Below are 19,939 nucleotides of genomic sequence, written 5' to 3' on the forward strand. Positions count from 1 at the left end.
TATAATAATAATACTAAAAAGAAAACACTGCTATAAATAAAGGGTGAAGTTTTTTTTTTTTTGCTAAAGGGAATTTTTGTGAAATTTTCAGAATTTAGGAAAGATGATTTTGTATTTCTTGCCAACACGAAAACAGATACAGTAGTAGTATAATTGGTCTTTCCTTTACTAATTGAAACAAATACAATTAATTTTTTCATTATTTCCTGATTCCTGTTTTATTCCATACTTTTTGCTTTTAATTTCAGTAATACATTGATAATAATAGTGTACCACTCTGGCAGAGATCTGCAAATAGAAAGACTCACAAACATAGAAAGTGTAACAAAAAATAAATGAAGTGGCCGTAAATAAAATTATCAGTGTAACTTCCTCTGTAAGTAGCCATTACACACACACATTCTCACTCACACACACACACAAACAACCATACACACACATGCACGCTGGTGCACAAGTACTTGAGGAGAACAAGTACAAATACCTGTAAGAGTGGAGAATGGAGATGAGTCGGGAAGTTTACGCAAACACAGGAGTGACTGCACACAACACATCTCGCTTAGAAGAAGTCATCTATGACAACGAGCTAAACTTGGAGACTCGCTGGAACAGCAACAACCAAGATTCTACAAACTCAGGTGTGACACACACACATTTTAAAGATATAACTCTAAATGACCCTGCAGTCTGACTTATGCTCACATGTCAGGTATTTATGTTATGAAGACATCCCACAACAATTATTAACAAACTTTCATTTATTTATTGATTTATTTGTCATATTTCTAACACTTTGGAGCAAGTCAAGAAAATTCACCCTTGTTGGGATAACAGTGTACTGCAGTTTAACAATACAAGCTGTCATAACTCCAAATTGCAACAAGAAAGAAAATTAAGTAATTTACCTTCATAAATTTTAATAAAGAAGTAAAAAAGTAGGTGCACACTGCAAAATAAACCAAAAACTAAAAAAGCAAGTATATATATATATATATATATATATATATATATATATATATATATATATATATATATAAATAAAATTCTTATTACAAATGAGGAAGAAGCAGGAAATGAGGAAGGTAAAGACAATAAAGGTAGTGTAATAAGAATAATAAACATAGCAAGACTGTAAGGAACTGAAGAATGATAATGATCTTTGGAGCTTGCTCTCTATACAGGTTACTTAAAGTAGCAGTCAAAATTTTGTATATTTGAATTACACCTTCTAATGGTTTTCGTTTAGTAATTTATTGTGGCGTGGGCGGGGCGGCGGCTGACGACCAGCATGCCTTGCGGGGATGTCGGTGTGTTCACCATATTGGGGAAAGGTGTTTTGGTTAGTGGCTTCGGCCCTGTTTGTGTGTGTGGGGGTGTGTGACGTGTGAAATGTGCTCTGGTTCAGGCTGAAGCTAAATTGGATGTAGGCTCCTGAGTGAAGGTGCTGCTCATGCCATACCGGCTGTGTGCCTAATAAAGTACTCCCAGCCATTGCATTGGGCAGCAAATAAGCTCACTCGTCTCTCCAGCATTCTTTCCGGCGTAAAAACACTACATTATTTTATACATCCCAGAAGATTTCTACAAAGTACCACATACTGGATGGAATTATGTAATTGTGTGTTAGGATTATGGGATTAACCACAACCTTCACACCAGCTATCTATCATCAGGCTTTCTCTGGGGCTGATTGTCTTGCTCAGGCCTGGAAAGATCATACAAGGCAATGTTCAAGAGATATCCAAAATTGTTATGCACAGACAAGGGTACAGTACTGTATATGGAGCAGTACAAGCGAGTATGTGCATCACACTTATAATGCAATCATGTATACAGGTTAACAGAAAAAGAAACACACATGATATTTGTGGAACTAATCTATTATTGTCCAGTCACAACCTGTACAGAGTCTTCTTTTACCATATAAGGGAGAGGATCAGAGTTTGCAAAAGTAGGTGCAGGGTGCATGGGGGCATTCGAAGAATTCGAAGACAGACATCTTAACTTAGCACAACTATAACTTCTGGCACAATTATATGATTACATGAGTCTCAGCATAGTTTATAGCTTTAGTCATAACATTATTGCACACACACAAGAATACACATTATGGATCATCATTAGAAATGCTACTTATATTCCCTATATTCCCAACATTCATTATGTAAACAACAAGGGCACAGACCCCTGCCTGGTAAAAAAAAAAAAAAAAAAAAAGTCACACACTCATTACAGATTTAAGATCTAAGAAGTTCTAAGTAAAACTGTGGCATTGCACAAAGTGGATGAAATCATGAAGAAACCTCATGACCAACAGCTAAAAACCTTACCCTATATCTTGAACAACAATAAGTCTTCCAGTGGGACAATGACATCAAACTAACACTGGGGCTAGTTGTGGAATGGAAATAGTCCAAAGCTTTTAGGGTATTAACCCTATTTAAATTTGTAGGCCATGCATAATTGTTGGATCTTTGCAACAGATAGAATAGTACAAATGCTGCCAGAAAATGCTCATTTTGTTTACACAGTCACGGTAAAGTGCAAAGAGAGAACAGGTAACATTCAGATATGGAAGTCAATTTATGTTAAACAAGTCGAAAGACCTGCTCTTCCCCATGCATTTAGTGCAAAGGCAGAAGTTTCACAGTGATTGCTGGATAGATACCACCAAGATAGTTGCTGAAATGTTTTCCAGCTCACTTCTGAAGGGCTTTGATATTAATGAGGCTGTTAAGACTAAATTGGATATGCTAGTTGGAGAGACAAAATGTGTCATTCTGTCGATTTTTTTTCTAGGAGGAGACACTGCATGGAGCAGGTGTTACAGACTGACTGTAGTGTGTGTGGTGCTGCTGTGTGTTCTCCTGCTGACTGCCGTCACAGTGCTGTGGATCAAATACAACATCCTTAACACACAATATAACCAGTTACAGACCAGTTACAACAACCTGACTATTGAAAAAGACCAGTTACAGACCAGTTGCATCAACCTGACTATGGAGAGAGACCAGTTTCAATGGGAGAGAGATGGATGCCTGAGGACACTTTGTGATTTGTGTAAGTAAATAGATCTAGCATTACATTTTCTGCCCATCAGTTAAATGTCCTTAGTTTTTAGACATGGAGCTGTCTAAAAACTGGGGCATCAAGATTTAACTCACATCCTCTTACATTTCAACAAGGTCTTCCAATAGAATGAAAGCACCTCATGAAAATTCATAATCCATAACTTGTAGGTAACTGTGTAAGGACTAAGAAGAATGAATGCTTCTCCATTGACATTACCTAATTATTAAACATGCATGTATTAGCTCACTATTAACTGTGCAGTAATAACTGAGTCTTTAGCAGTCTTACATTTCTCCTTGATAACTAATAGCTAACTTTGTAATAACACCTGACTAATAACTAATCACTTCAACATTAATTCCCAGGGTCTAAAGAGAGAAATACAACAATAATCTATTATCAAGTTATACAGAAGTACAAGCTGTAGTTTTGCAGAAATGCCATGTGCTCTTCATATTTTGACTGAGAAACAAAAGGAAAAAATAAATGCTGTACACAACACTTAAATTGTTTATACTAGGTATTTATTTGATGCATTACTTAGTGCTGTCTCTGTGCTTGTTGGATCTTTACTTTGTTTAGGAGTATAATGCCTTTAACTTTTGTTTAATTAACTGTGGACGAACTGTAAATAATCAAACACCAATTATTTATGTACTATAGATAATACAAAATGATCACGTTAGCTCACTTTAGCCCATGAAAGGTGAGTCCATGTAAATATTAATATTCAAATGTTTTTCTCATATTATATAGCCTATACTGTGAAATATATACAGTATTGTCTGTAGACAAGCAACAGATCAGAAACTGTGGTTTGATCTCTGTAAACTATCTCAATTTATCTTCACAGACAAAGGAAGGTGTTTTAACTTAAGCTCCAGTCATTATTTCATGTCTACTGAGAAGAAGAGCTGGACTGAGAGCAGACAGGACTGCAGGGACAAATGAACAGACCTGCTGATCATAAACAGCAAAGAGGAACAGGTAAGAGGGAGAGAGAAAGAGAGACACAGAGAGAGAGAGAGAGAGAGAGAGAGAGAGAATGTTTTTTTTATATAAATAAATAAATAAATAAATATGAATAAACAAATATTTAAAGAAAAAGGCTCCAAATATTTTGTAATAACTCGCTAGGACTAAGCAATCTAAATAAATCTGCTTTTCAGTATATGGTGCTTCTCAGGACAGTATCCCTATCACTTGTGCACCTTTTTCTACCACATTTTTTTTCCTTCCATTTAACTTTTCATTAATGTGCTTGGATACAGCACTCTGTAAACAGACAGCGTTTTTACCCCACTGAACCAGACCGAGAGACTATTTAAAGGCTCAGGAAACTTTTGCTGGTGTTTTAAGTTTTAAGTTTTAAGTTAATTAGCTGATTAGTTTGGTGTCCAATATTGAACTTTTTTACAATATTCTAATTTTCTTTTGTGCTTTCATTAGCTGTAAGCCATAATCATTAAAATTAAAAAGAAATAAACACTTGCAATATATTAGCCCATGCATATTGAATCTATTTAATACATGAGTTTCACTTTTTAAATTAAATTACGAAAATAAAACGCTAATTATTGAGATGCACCTGTATATATACATGGACCTGGAACATGTACAAAGTCATGAAAAACAGTTTCTCTCCATGGACAAAAGGGGCATTCTTCTAGGATTTTAGAATGTCAAACAGAAATAAAAGAGTTCACAGAGTTCAGACATCTGTACAGCAGCTTACCACACTGTAAGGATTTCTTGAATTTTGGTAGACCCCCTTTGGTCTACTCAGTGCTCCGCCTGTATTCTGCTGTCCCGCCTGAGCTCAGGGAACCCCTCAATGAAGCACACAAGTCAGTGTTCAGTGAGACGTTCAAAGTTTATTGTGGGAGACAGGAGTATATATACGCACACACACAAAGAACCAAAGAAAAGGTGGATGTGGGAATGTTTACATCCAGTTTGGAATGCTTTTAAAAGATAAGGTAAGGAAGAACATAAATTTAGGAGTAGCTCTGCATTTACGAGCGTTCAACAGTTTTACGACCTTTAACATAAACTTCCATAGGATCTGTTTATTGAAAGTGCAGCTTGTGTCGTGGTAAAAGAAAGACAATCTGTTCTCACGCACACAGAATATCATGAAACACACTAAGAATTAAATATTTCCTACACACACACTGTCCTAAAGTTCATCTCTCCCTCACCTCCCTTCAGGTCCCACTTTGTCTCTTTTAAGAAAGTGTGCATGGATTCTTCACTGTACAGAAATTGGGGTAGATGGCAAGATGGCAGTCGTTGTCACATAGTCTAAATTATACACTCAATTGCATGCAAATAGATAGAGTGACTAAGGCTCTTTTTATATTGTGTTCTATATTTACAGGAGTTCATTGGTAAAAAGCTGGGAAACTCAGATTTTTGGATTGGTCTGAGTGACAGAGATACAGAGGGAAAGTGGAAATGGGTAGATGGTACACCACTGACCACTGCGTAAGAAACAGATGTTTTTTTATAGGTGCAATACTAACATATTAAAACTGTTGTCCTACTTAGAAAACTGACAAGATTACTACTTATATTTTTGTGGTGGCTCTGAAGGTTATGTTGCTAATCAGAAAGTTGGGTTTCAACCCCTTCCAATGCCATGTTGCCACATTGCAAGGGGAAGGGGTATACACTGATTTAAAGAATGATATGTGAGAGTGGCATATGATAGACAGTGAAAGAGTGGACTGAGATTGGAAGACATGGAAGGCTGGTCATTGGAACCATTTAAACTGGGCCCTACCCTCCATTCATGAGGACAGCCTAAAAAAAAAAAAAGCATTCCAATATGCATTTCAGTGAACAGAGCCTAAGAGGATTCAATTAATTTTATGAAATTGGATTAAACTAAACACTGATCTGAGTTTGATTCAAATTCTCTGGATTTTAGGTTCTGGGATGCCAAGGAACCCAATGATGTTGCAGGAATTGAGGACTGTGTTGAGATTTATAGTTTTTATAACGGGAACGGCTGGAATGACAACACATGCTCTTATAGAAATCAGTGGATCTGTGAGAAACGTCTTTCGCAATGAATGAGTTTGTTATTTTATACTGATAAGTGCTTGCATACAAATTGAGACAAATATAGGGTGAACTTTGGTAAAATGGGACAGTTCTGAAAATCCCATGTTCTATGTCACTTTTTACTTTACTATTTATCCCACAAATACCAATATCACATATAGTGAAACTAGTGTGGATGTAAGACTTTCAGATGTCATTTGAGTCTAACTGGACTCATATAAACATTGTATGGTGTTCATTTCACTCTTGGTGTTAATTTACGCTGGGAATTTTGTCTGCATGATTTCAGAAAGTGTACATTGTTTTTATAGAGATAAAACTATGCTTTTTTTATCATTATTTGTTTCTGGAATGTTTCTTTTATTCACACACTTTACTACAGGAAAATGTGCATATGACACAAAAACATGAAGTGTTCAAGTCAAACCAGGGCTATTGATTGTGCTCCCTGTATTTCTTTATGCAATCCCCTTATATACTAATGCACTTATACCTCTCTAGTGCTTGGATACCTTCAAGGTGGAAAGTACAGTCCACCTGAGCCATGATCAGACTGCCTGCTTTCACATCTGAAATGTTGGCCTCCCAGGAACTCTGTTACTGGCCCAAATATGTGGAAATGGCTTGGAGCAATGTCAGGACCTAGATTGACTTAAATGCACTTCCTATATAAATAGCAGAAATAAAATGATATGATATGGCAAATATATTAACAATTCTTTATTTAGATATAATGTTTTACGAAATGTCAAAATAAAAAAATTTATTTTAACAATATATGCACACATTCAAATTAAATGTGCAATACTACTTGTACTTTAATAATAATACCATATCCCAGTAAAATACATTTGGTAAAGTGGGACAGAAGTTAATCTACAAACATAATATATTTTTCACAGTCACATTTAGTGCTGTGGACCATTTGTAATCCCCTACATAACAGAAGCAACTGTACAGTACGTATCTTGCAATGATTCCCTCAAGAGCCTCTCTGTTTTCTTTCTTGAAGTTAAAAAGAGGAAATATGTATTGCCATGTAAATGAGAAACCACAACACACGCACTCCTCTGTCCTGAAAACTTACTGTCACAAAGTAAATATTACATATTAAATGCGGCATTAGCGTTCATGTGTGTGTGTGAATGTGTGTGAAACTGTTAATAATCTAGGTGTTGTAAAACTTGTCTGTTTATGTTTTACTACCTCAAAGTAAAAGCTGCATAAAAACTTTAAAAAAAAAAAGTACAGTAGACCTCAGCATATGAATTTAATCTGTTCCAGAGTCAAGTTTTTAAAGCAAAGCTTCCTACTGCAAAATACATTTTTTTTATAAGAAATAACGTAAATGCAGATAATGCATTCCAAAAATATTACCAATATTACTAATTTCCAACACTATAATTATATTTTTGCATGAATGCCAAAAAAAACAATGAAAATGTTTACATTTAAAAGACACAAAATAAATAGATATTAAAGCTCACTTAACTTTAATTCATGATTCCACCGGATTCTTTAAAAACCTAACTAAAAGTGGTTCTCTTTTCTTCTTGCTACTGTAATGGGTAATAATAATGTAATAGGTAATATAACACTGTTCTCCATATGGATATGGGCTAGGTTCGACTCTCTGAAAGATAATAAAAAAAAAATTTAGTCCAGTTTATATAAAACTAATAACACAAACCTGCTTTATTACACAAACAGTAAAATTTGCAATTTCCTAAGGAAGAGATGAATGTGTGAGTGACTTAACACAACACATGAATGTGATAAAGACAATTCAATTAAAATTCTGAAGGAAAAAAAAAAAAAAAAAAATGAAAGTGTCTAAAAATTCTCCTGGTCCCTTGTGGTGTGGTGGAATCTTTTTGTGAAATGTAAAGGTCTTGTTTTCTACCACTACCTGGGTAGTGTAGGAGTGTGAATTATCAGCTTAGCTGCAGTTGCACAGAATTCTGGCAATAAGATGTGTCGGGTTGGACTCCGCAGTAGAACTATCTTCACCAATTCATTGGCTCTGGCTCGCCATCGTTCACAACCATACAGTCGATCACATCACACGACGGACTTGGCGAAGGAAAAAAAACTATCTACATAAAACTACACAATTCACAATTAAATATTCCTTAGATCCATCCCAGCCTAGTATACAACACCTCCTCATGAACAATCTGAGAATTGATTCAAAGTGCAAAACATCAGTCACATGTACTAACATATTAGCTTAACCATTTAACAGTGCCCATGAACATACTGTACAATTGTGCAGCTAAATCATACAGGTTAATCTTCTAAAACCCAAAATACAGAATTATATATTTATATTAGATATAAATATATTTGTACATTTTGCTTCTGAGCACATTATGAAATAAATCTAACAAAATTTAAATCCATCAGCCTTCCCGACCTTGGTTTGTGAATACAAATTATACAGAAGTATACATTTATTTCTCTTTTTTTTTTATATTTATTTACATCTTTAAACACTAACGTTTTTTTTTTTCATACACAACATAAATAATATATATATATATATATATATATATATATATATATATATATATATATATATATATATATATATCCAACTTTCTGAAGTCGAGTTGTGACAATTCTGCCACGATGTGTTGAAACATTATCATCCATGAACAGAGAGTTGGGGATGTGCTGGCGGAATTGATGGGTTCCATAATGTCCCTGAGGTAAGAACGTGCAGTGACTGAGCCATGTACAATAACCAAATCTGTTTTGTGCTGACTGGTGATGCCTGTCCAGACTGTTGCACCTCCTCCACCAAAGCAAACTCTGGGGCCCATGTTGACCTGGACAATGCAGAAGTGGTCTACCATCCTGTTCACTGATGAGTGTCAGGTCACCTTGCACAGAAATGATTGTCGTCAGCGTTCCTGGAGAAGGCGAGGTGAGTGATAAGCTGAGGTCAACATCCATTACTTAGTTAACACATTCACCAAATGCATTCCTATCAAAAAAAAGTTAAACAACCCACCAAAGTTCACAGAAATGAATTTTTCTCTTTTTAATCAGAACTCCTTCTATATGGAGTGATATCCCGGACATTTTTTAAAAGGAATGACAAATTGCATTCGCAATTGCGCTTCCATATGTGGACCCATAAAGTGTGACATAATTCAAATGCAATTGCAAACTTTGCATTACAGTTTGCTTTTTCGCCTTTGCGAATGCACATTGACCGCCAAATTTTAAATGAAAAAGCATTTTTGCAAAGTCCATTTGCATTTCCCATGTCCTCCAAGTTATGAGCCTGTCATATTTAAATAGTAAAATCAATTACCACGTCTGCTTTTTCACTTTCTCACTCACGTAGCCTGCCAAAACTCAAACGTAATCGCTAATCCATTTGCAATTGCATTTCCAACGCATTACACGGAAACCTGTCAATCAGCATCAGGGGTGGGTCTATACTGTGGGGTGTGATTGTATGGGGAGTGACGTCACTCTCAGACGACGACCAAGAGGGGGAAACTTCAGCAAAGGAAGTAAACCGCGGTAAAGTTGGTCTTATATTGGACATTTGCCACACATTCAAGATTATCTCATCTGTTTATCAAGAAATAAACACACAAGAATGACAAATCGCATATTTTCATACTCTGGAGTGGACAGAGAAGCTACTGTATTACAAATAAATATATTTTTAGATCTTCTCCTGTTACAGCCTGCTGAAGCTAAGTCTCAGAAATGCTGCTTTCCGGCGTTTATAGCGCTGGAGTCACTAAGGGACCGTCTAAAACATGCATGACCCATGTCAGAGGTTAATTCGAATCCTTAAAAAAAATATTATAATTAACTGATTTACAGTTTATAGCATACACTTTATCTTCTATCTGTCCACTGTATAGTACGATTCAGTGCATCTTACCAATTCTGTTTACAGTCAGAAATGTGAAGGGGGCATCATGCGTACACATCATGTTCGAGCACTGTTTATTTCCCTGTGCTCATAGTAACAGTATTGTCCTTGCTGAATTGTGTTGTTAGCTGCGTCCAAAACCTGGAGAAGTGGATTGAAGTGTCAGGCCTCTACGTTCAGACCTGTCCAACTTGGGTGTCCCACTTGAAGACTAAGCTCCTGCTGGTATAGCTCTTAGGCACGCAAACCCCCTAACCACAATACGGTGGGAATCCCTCAGGGGGGAAACTGAAAAATAAAAATTAAATAAATAAAACAAAATAAAATAAAATATCCTTAATCCAGATTTTATCAATCATTGACATAACATTTATCTTAGCTGGATGGACTAATTCTCAAAAACGTTTAACCTAAAGTAAGACTTAACACACTATAACTAGAATTATTTACAAAACTGAAAGGTTGTCTTATGAATAATAATAAAAAAACTAAGTTAAAACAGATGAGCTATAGGACAGATCATATGTTTTTTTATATATATTTTTTTTGTGGGGCGGGGCTTTACTAGGGCTAAATGCATCAGCACACAGTGCAAAGAATGAGTCTCTCTCTCTCTCTCTGTGTGTGTGTGTGTGTGTGTGTGTGTGTGTTTTGCAAACCTAAATACTTTCTTCCTAGTGTACACTGAATTAAAAGTGCTGTTGTCATTAAAGGAAGCTACAGAGAATTATCAGAGAAGAAACATTAGTGTCTACTTGTCGTAAAAGTGTCAAGGAATTTAATCTGCAATTTTCTTACAAGTCCATTAGTTATATAATAACATTGTTCTGGTAAAATGATATATACAGTACATTGCATCTATGCATTGATTTATTTAATTCAATTTAATTCAATTTTATTTGTATACCACTTGTAACAATTGACATTGTCGCAAAGCAGCTTTACACAATCAAAAGAATTATTTAAGTTTGTAGGAAATGTGAATGTGTATGTTGTTGTTGGTCTTTCGGCTGCTCCCAGCAAGGGGTCGCCACAGCGGAATACCCAGTTCGCACTACAACTTGGCAGAGGTTTTACGCCGGATGCCCTTCCTGATGCAACCCTCCCATTTTATCCGGGCATGGGACCGGCATGGTAATAGGAAGAAATATTGAGAGGAACCAGACTCAACAGGGAACCCATCCTCATTTGGGTAAAAACAGATAGCAAGGATTGATCTGCATAAATCTATGCGAGACTGGAAGTTCAGTATAAGAGGAGATGTGTAAGATTAAAGTCCAGTTTGTTCCTGGAGGCTCAGGTCGACTGTAGGAAATTCCAGTCCTGAACGATTTAAAAAGTGGAACCATCAATTTACAAAAATGCTTGGATAAATAAATAGGTTTTTAGCCTAGACTTAAACATTGAGACTGTGTCTGAGTCCCAAACACTATTTGGAAGACTATTCCATAACTTTGAAAATTTCCAAAAAGGCATCAATTGTTTGTTTAACATGGACAGGTTGTGCAACAGTTTGTGTGTGCATTAATGAGGAAATATCATTGTTGCAGTGAATATTATTGAGCATCGCCTGAAGACAGACAGAGGTGAGTGGCACCAACAAGTAACGTGATTCCCACCAGTGGATCTTTACGCAGTTTATAAAAAGTTAATATTTAAATGTGAATAGTTTATTTATATCACTTAACATACTGGAAAGTAAATGAACAGATCTGTATCAAATTAATATTTGGTGTGACGACCCTTTGCCTGCAAAACTAGAATAAACATCATTCCACCAGTTACAGTTGCACACAGTTTTTGAAGGAACTTCATAAGGCAGGTAGGTTGTTCCGAACATCTTGGAGAACTAACCACAGATCTCTAGCAGTTGTAGAGTGCCTCAATTTTTTTTGTCGCCTTCTGTCTATTCTTACTCGATGATTTTAAGACAAGTGCTCTCTGGGGCCCAATTCTTGCTTCCAAGACGCCTTGTTCTTCTCTATGCTGAAAATAGTTCTTATTGACACTGGCTGTGCGTATGGGGTCATTGTTCTGCTGCAGAATAAATTTCGGGCCAATCAGATACCCCCCTGATGGTATTGCATGGTGGATAATTATCTTCCTGTATTTCTCAGCATTTAGGACTCCAATAATACTGACCAAATCTTTGTAAAAATGCAGCCCCAAACTTGCAAGAAGTCTTTACCATGCTTTACTGTTTCCTTCACTTTACTGAAGACTACTTCTGGCCAGACTTCACCAGTCAGTAGAAAATAGTCGTTCTTTGCTGATGACACAGCTGGATATCCTCTTCTGTCAAATGGAAGTAACCATGATGTGTATTTCAACTGCTGCATTTATGTTTCTTACATAATGACAATCTAATCTAATCTAATCTAATCTAATCTAATCATAGCACAGTGGATTAAACCACTTTTAATCACTTTTTTTTTTTGCACGGAGCATTTAGACTGCCACATGTAATGCATGTTCAAAAATATACGTTGATAAAAATATATATTAATTAATCTTTTCAGGGTCACTACCTCTTCACATATTTCACATGGTGATGTTTGTTTATTTTTATTTTTATTGTAATATGTGCAGATCTGTACAAGGAGTGTATAAATTAATTTCTATTAATAAATAAATTCAGCTGTGACCCTGATTTTAGTTCAGCAGCCATCAAGCCTGACTTTTTCAGAACAGTCACATATTTATTTAATTAATACATAAAAATGCTACATTTAAAATTGCTATGGTATAACAGTTATAAAAGCAAATGATAAAGAAAAATAACTTCAGACTGCATCATACCAGCCTGTCATTTATTGTTTTCATATAACAGCACAGTTCAATAAATGTAATGTTGTAAAGTAAACAATATTCTATCCATACATCCAGGACCCTTTGTTGTCCAACTAGGGACCGGGGAGGCCAGTGGTCATTGTATTTATTTCCATTTTTACAACCATGGTAGGACCTCTAGTCAACATTTACACAAGCATTTAAACACTACAAGCAATTTGGGAATGCCAATTAGGCTAATCCGCATGTCTTTAGGCTGTGGGTGGAGACCGGAGTACTTAGGGAGAACATGCAAACTCCATGCACACAGACCCTGAGACAGGAATCGAACTTGGACTCTGGAAGTGCGAGGCAACGGTGCTAACCACTAAGCCATTATGCTACTATAATAAACAACATTATTAATATATAAATTGTAACCAAAAAAAACAAGCTCATGAACAAACAAATAAGAAGCAATAATCACCTTTATTCATAGAATTATTTGGTGAAGAACTTATTGCAGATGGTAGTTCAGTACTGATTGGAAGGTCAGTGGTTCAAGCCCTAGCTCCACCAGGTAACTGTTGTTGGGGCCTTGAGCAAGGCCCTAAACCCTATAGGATATGCTCCATGGGTGTCATGTCATGGCTGACCCTATGCTATGACCCCAACTATGCTCGGATATGAAAAGAAAGAATTTCACTGTGCAGTAATGTTTATGTGACAAATAAACATTACTGCATATAAAAATGTGCCAGTAAGGTTTTGGAGCATAATTATGTTAAAATTGGTAAATAAGACACATAGAAACAAAGAAAACTCCTGCAATGTCATGAAGTAACAGACACTAAGCCTGATGAGCTTGATTATCACACTTTCTAGTTATTCAAGCAGTACAAATAAACATATAGGCACCAAATAATATTGTTGTGCACAGCAGTTATAATAAATAATAATAATAATTAAATGAAGACACAGAACTCATCCCATTGATTAATACACTCAGCTTAATTTATTTAAAAATTTATGTTATTTTTTCTTCTCACAGATCCAGCCTTGTTTAAAAGAGCACTGTTGGTCATTCCAGTGCTGTCTATTAGGAAACCCAATCTCAGCACAGTCCTCATCTTTGTAATTATCTGGTTGACTTGGACCCCAGTTCCTGAAATTAAGACAATCTGATTTAGTCTTTAATAATAAGACTCCAAATAAATCACAATACAATAAAAATATTACAGGAAAAAAATCATCTAGGTTTATTTCTCTGGTACAGTCTCAAAATGACAAGAGACAAATAGATTGTTGAGATACACATGCAATATCTTACCCAGAGGTCAGTGGTGTACCGTCCACCCATTTCCACTCTCCCTCTTTGTCTCTGTCACTCAGACCAATCCAAGCTCGACTTTCTTGTAGCTGTTTGATGATAAACTCCTGTATATTTGATATCAGAACAACTTGAGAACTTTCCCACGTTTTCCAACACTCTCTCTCTCTCTCTCACACACACACACACACACCTGTTTCTCTTTGTTGTTTATGATCGCTAGGTCTGCTCCTCTGTCTCTACAGGCCTGTCTGCTCTCATCCCAGTTCTTCAACTCAGAGAAATAATAAAGATGAGATCCGAAGCTTGACCATCTCTGCTTGTCCTGCATATCTAACCACACAGTAGGACATGTGCAGAAACACTTAAATAACTAAATAAATAAATAATAAATAAATTACCAAAATGTATTTAATAAATAAATAAATAAAAAGTAAATGTATTTAATAAATAAATAAAAAGTAAATGTATTTAATTTTAGTAATTGATTTATTTATTTATGTTCAGAAACATAGCAATGAGGTTAAATGGATTCTAGAGTGATAAGTAAAAATGATGATAACTGTAGTCTAATGGAATCATTATCAAAATGTGTTTAATCTTCCTGAGTTTACTTGGTTCTACTTTAAAGGTTTTTATCCTTCGTGTTTGCTCACCTAAAGCATCCAACCTGCTCTGAAGTTCATCTCTCTCCTGCTGTAACTGCTTCTTCAGGTTCAGAAGTCCATTACTTTCCTTCTGTAACTGTTTGTTCTGGTTCTGAAGTTCATCTCTCTCCTGATGGAACTGATCATTCAGGTTCTGAAGTTCATCTATTTCCTGCTGTAACTGTTTGTTTAGGTTTTTCTCTGTGATTAATTTTATCCACAGCACTGGGACAGCAGTCAGCAGGAGAACACCGAGCAGCAGCACACATACTGCAGTCAGTCTGTGACATTTACCCCCTGCAGTGTTGAGTCCTAGAAAGATAAAGAACATATTTTTATTTTATGTATAAATGAACAGCAAAACTATTACTCTTTACATCTAGAACAGTTGTTGACAACCTTTTTTGCAATTAACTCTTAACGCACTGGACAGGGTGCCAATCCATCGCAGGGCACACACATATAAACTCACTCACACACACTCCTTCACACACTACGGGCAATTTGGGGATGCCAATAAGCTTAATCTGCATGACTTTAGACTGTGGGAGGAAACTGGAGTGTCTGGAGGAAACCCACCAAGCATGGGGCGAACATGCAAAATCCATGCACACAGAGACAGGAATCGAGCCTGAAAGTGCTAATGATCTTCAGCATATGAAACAATATGCACTGCACCTGTCAGTTTAAATTTGGTGATGACAAAATGGTCCGAATTAGATTTTGGAAAATCTATTCAAGCAATATTTCTTAAATATATTATGCATCCAATATGCAATTAAATGCAATAATGCTGGCTATGCTATAAATAATGGATAAATTATACAGTAACATAAAATGAACAAATTAATGATGCATGTTAATATACAATAATGCATGTCTTAATTTATTACAAAGCTGTGTGTGTGTGTGTATTTTAGACTCATCACGAGGTGGCCATATATAAAAACAGGCTCTGTGGTAGGTGTTTTGCCTGCCATTCAGGAGGCCCAATTCGATTCCCAGCCAGTGCCCGAACCCCACCCACTAGATGCAGTGCCGGTCCCAAGCGCAGAGAAAATGGGAGGGTTGTGTCAGAAAGGGCATCTAGCATTAAACCTGTGCCAAGCTTGTATCGATGAACCAGGTGGGCTGCTGTGGCAATCCCTTGTCAGGAGCAGCTGGAAGACCTATGGCATTTTAAACCCCAGTGGGGGTCTTGTATGTGTGTGTTTTTCCCACATTATGGCAATAAAAAAAAAAATGTAAGAAAACTAAATAAAAATAAATATATATCGATCTATAATGGAATGAAAGGTGTGCACATGCCAGCTAAGCACTGCCCACAGACCAGCATGTGCACACCTTTCCTTCCGTTAGCACAGGCTGGTGAGCGGTAACGGTGGGCAGAGTGGAAGTCTGTGCCCCCATGGGCAGCAGCTCCTGCGCGGTTCGTGACGGCTCTCCTCTTGTGGAATGGCCATATCGGCCCCTCCCGGCTCTCTCTTAGTCTTGGCCTCAGATGGGAGTCCTCTGTCACATCCGGCGGCTGGGGCTGGGTGGCTTTCCCCGACTGGAAATTATGCCCTTGACGTGTATCTCCTGGCGGTCTTTTCCTCCTCGGTGGCAGGGTCATGAAATCCGGCTCCTTTCACAAGTTAAAGAGTGTTGTGTTTGTGTTTGTGTGGCTGGGGGTCTTGGCGTGTACCTCCTGACTTTCATGTCATACAGTGTCATACTGTGAACATGTCACGAGCATTACATTGGATGAAGTAGCAGCTGCCGAAACACTGTAGCAGCATGATGAGAGGAATTGACCATACATTCCATTTGCAAGTAATGCTTGCATGCAGCCATTAGGATCTGCATCCGGGCAGAGCTTTAGTTAACTTCTAGTTTACATATAACAGATATTCTGTTTGCTTATTTCTTTGTTTGGGCAGCAGGTGGTATTTGCTATTATTAGCTTTTGTGTCATAGTGTGGGCACAAGTTTTATTGGTCTGAGATTAGCCTTAACCACTGCTGTCTGACACAACAATAGGACACACACGACACTCTTGTTTCTCTTCCTATTATGCACACACACTTACACACGTGCAACATGGGCAGAATTTTTTACCAGTTGTCATACTGTGGTCATGTCACAGGCAATTATCAGCTTTTATGCCACAAACTGTCAGAAACACTGGCACTCCATTGCAGGCAGTCATTGCCAATGCAACAGTAGGCATCATCATCAGCTTTTATGTTACAGTAGTCACAGTAGGCAGTATCATTGTCAAATTTTGTGTTATACTGTAAGCATGTCACAGGCATTACTTTGGAGCACAGTGAAGAGGAGCATGCAAGTAATGGTAGCACACAGCTTTCAGGATCTGCACGCGAACTGAGCTACAGGTAAAACATCACGGTGAAAATGGGGACATCAGACCAAACTCATAGCTACAAAGCATCTACAGTTATAGTATGTAGAATGAGCGACTGACACCCCGGACCTGTATGCATGCAGAAAAAAATCTCACAGAAAAAAGGTACATCAGGCTGAGCTCATAGCTACTGACTTATAATCAGTTATAAACAAGTCACATAAAGAATGTTTGATCTTCCATAAAGTATGTTAAAATTATTTATGGGGTAGAAATTGAATATACAGGGAATGTGACCAAAAGAATGTATGAAGTTTCTTTTGGTCTGAAATCAGCTTTGAAGAGTCAACCAGTGGCTATCTCAGCTAGATGCATCACTTCCTTTCACAGTTCCGTCAGATGCCAGTCATGTAGACCTGGGGGCTGTCTTGGCTTAGCAGACCTCCAGGGGGAATGTAATTGGTCATATTCTTTGGGGGCCAGAGCTCTGCTACTCCAAAGAATGTCTGGAGGTGTGGGCCGTAGAGAAATGGTAGAGAAACGATTCCCACCAGACAAAGTAGACATTGAGGCTACAACAATTCAGTTCTAATGTGTGCTACTAAAAGGTATGTACTGTACTGTATGATGTTGTCCCAGATCCTTATGTTGGTCACTAACGCCTGAACAGCCCTCAGTAATAGCATATAACATGTCTACTTTCTCAATCAAGAGGCTGGCTTTAGGTATCTCTGAAATACTTAGTCGATTTTTTCCCCCAAAAACAATATTCATGTGACTAACACTTTGGTTTGTCACAAAATCACAGAAAGAAACAGTATTTTCTCAGTAGCTCTTGTCTGACTTTACAAATCTTGCCAAGATATACTGGTCATCAACACTTACAATTTCTAAATGTGTGTGAGAGAGAGAAAGAGAGAGAGAGAGAGAGAGAGCATATGTGCATGTGTGTGAGTGTGGTGGGTTATGTACCTGAAGTCATAGTTCCCTTATGGCTTCTGGTCACCCGAGTCTCAGGAACATCTTCATTCACATAAATTTGTTCATACGAGTCCTCTGAGGCAGTTGATCTTTTTTCTGCTAAAATTATTAAGTTTGCATAAACATTTCCCTTCATCTCTGGTTCTGATTTCTCTGATCAGCATTCAGTCTGTGTATTGCTCAGGTACAATATGTGCTGCTGCAACTCTCTTGGTGATTGTGTGTATGAGATGTATATGTCTCGGCTCAGACCTCAAGACAGGAAGATGAGCTCAAAGCCACATAAGTGCTTTTAGACACCCGTGTCTGTACCTGCTCACTTTAGTGTCTATAAATATTTTCACTGGGGTTTTGGACTTGCATGCGTCACTGTTTGAGAACGATACATGTATTTCTCTTTACAGGATATTGAAGCTCTGTCTGGTTGTGCATGTTCTGATAGTGTTGACATTATTTGCCAGTAGCTGTAGATCTGTAGATAAATCCTGTTTAAACTACTGTTTATTTGATATGATTTATAGACAATTCATGATCATAAATATGCATCCCTATTCAAAAAAATTGAACTGCTGTAAAAAGAAACATGAAACTCAGTGTGGTTTCCTCTGTAAGATGCCAGGCCCCAAATACACACACAGTCATACACACTTCTTTTCAGTACTGTTAACATGTTGACATCATCGTTTCATTTATATTATTGCTTTTAGTTATCGTTCACATTTCCTTGTCACATTAAGTATCCTAATTGAGGAAGTGTCTGCTAAGGGACTATCTAAGAAAAAAGAAAAAGTTTTTAGAATGCTCTGAATGTAATGTTTGTCTACAAATTTGCATTCTGAATTAACCTCGACAATGTGGTGTCTCTACAATACAGTATCTAATGCTACAGAGACTCTAAACAGAGATGAGCTTCTGAAACTTCAATGCAGTTTGTGTGGCTTTCACCTCATCTTCCTGTGTGAGGACATATTCTATTCTACACTCAACAAAAATATTAACGCAACACCTTTGTTTCTGCTCCGATTTTTCATGAGATGGACTTAAAGATCTAAAATTCATTCCAGATACACAATATTACCATTTCTCTCAAACATTGTTTACAAATCAGTCTAAATGTGTGATAGTGAGCACTTCTGCTTTGCTGAGATAATCCATCCCACCTCACAGGTGTGCCACATCAAGATGCTGATCTGACATCATGAGTAGTGCACAGGTGTACCTTATACTGCCCACAATAAAAGGCCACCCTGGAATGTGCAGTTTTTTGCTTTATTGGGGGTCTGGGGACTCAGAACCGGTCAGTATCTGGTGTGACCACCATTTGCCTCATGCAGTGCAACACATCTTCTTCGCATAGAGTTTATCAGATTGTCAATTGTGGCCTGTGGAATGTTGGTCCACTCCTCTTCAATGGCTGTGCGAAGTTGTTGGATATTAGTGGGAACTGGTACACACTGTCGTATACGCCGGTCAAGCACATCCCAAACATGCTCAACGGGTGACATGTCCGGTGAGTATGCTGGCCATGCAAGAACTGGGACATTTTCAGCTTCCAAGAACTGTGTACAGATGCTTGCAACATGGGGCCGTGCATTATCTTGCTGAAACATGAGGTGATGTTCATGGATGTATGGCACAACAATGGGCCTCAGGATCTCATCACGGTATCTCTGTGCATTCAAAATGCCATCAATAAAATGTACCTGTGGTCTTCGTCCATAACAGATGCCTGCCCATACCATAACCCCACCACCACCATGGGCCACTTGATCCACAACATTGACATCAGCAAAGCGCTCACCCACACGACGCCACACACGCTG

General features: G+C 37.4%; 1 protein-coding gene across 1 annotated transcript in view; it reads left to right on the forward strand.

Annotated features, from left to right (window-relative positions):
* The first annotated feature begins 505 nt into the window (after window positions 1-505).
* The window catches only part of LOC128508315 (C-type lectin domain family 4 member M-like), a 324,096-nt gene continuing 304,662 nt past the window's right edge, over window positions 506-19,939 (forward strand). Inside the window, exons 1-3 of the mRNA XM_053479586.1 lie at window positions 506-638; window positions 2,800-3,013; window position 3,438. Coding sequence (XP_053335561.1) covers window positions 506-638; window positions 2,800-3,013; window position 3,438 — 348 coding nt within the window. The remainder of the gene's footprint in view (window positions 639-2,799; window positions 3,014-3,437; window positions 3,439-19,939) is intronic.

Source organism: Clarias gariepinus, chromosome 20 (assembly GCF_024256425.1).
Source record: "Clarias gariepinus isolate MV-2021 ecotype Netherlands chromosome 20, CGAR_prim_01v2, whole genome shotgun sequence".
NCBI lineage: Eukaryota > Metazoa > Chordata > Actinopteri > Siluriformes > Clariidae > Clarias > Clarias gariepinus.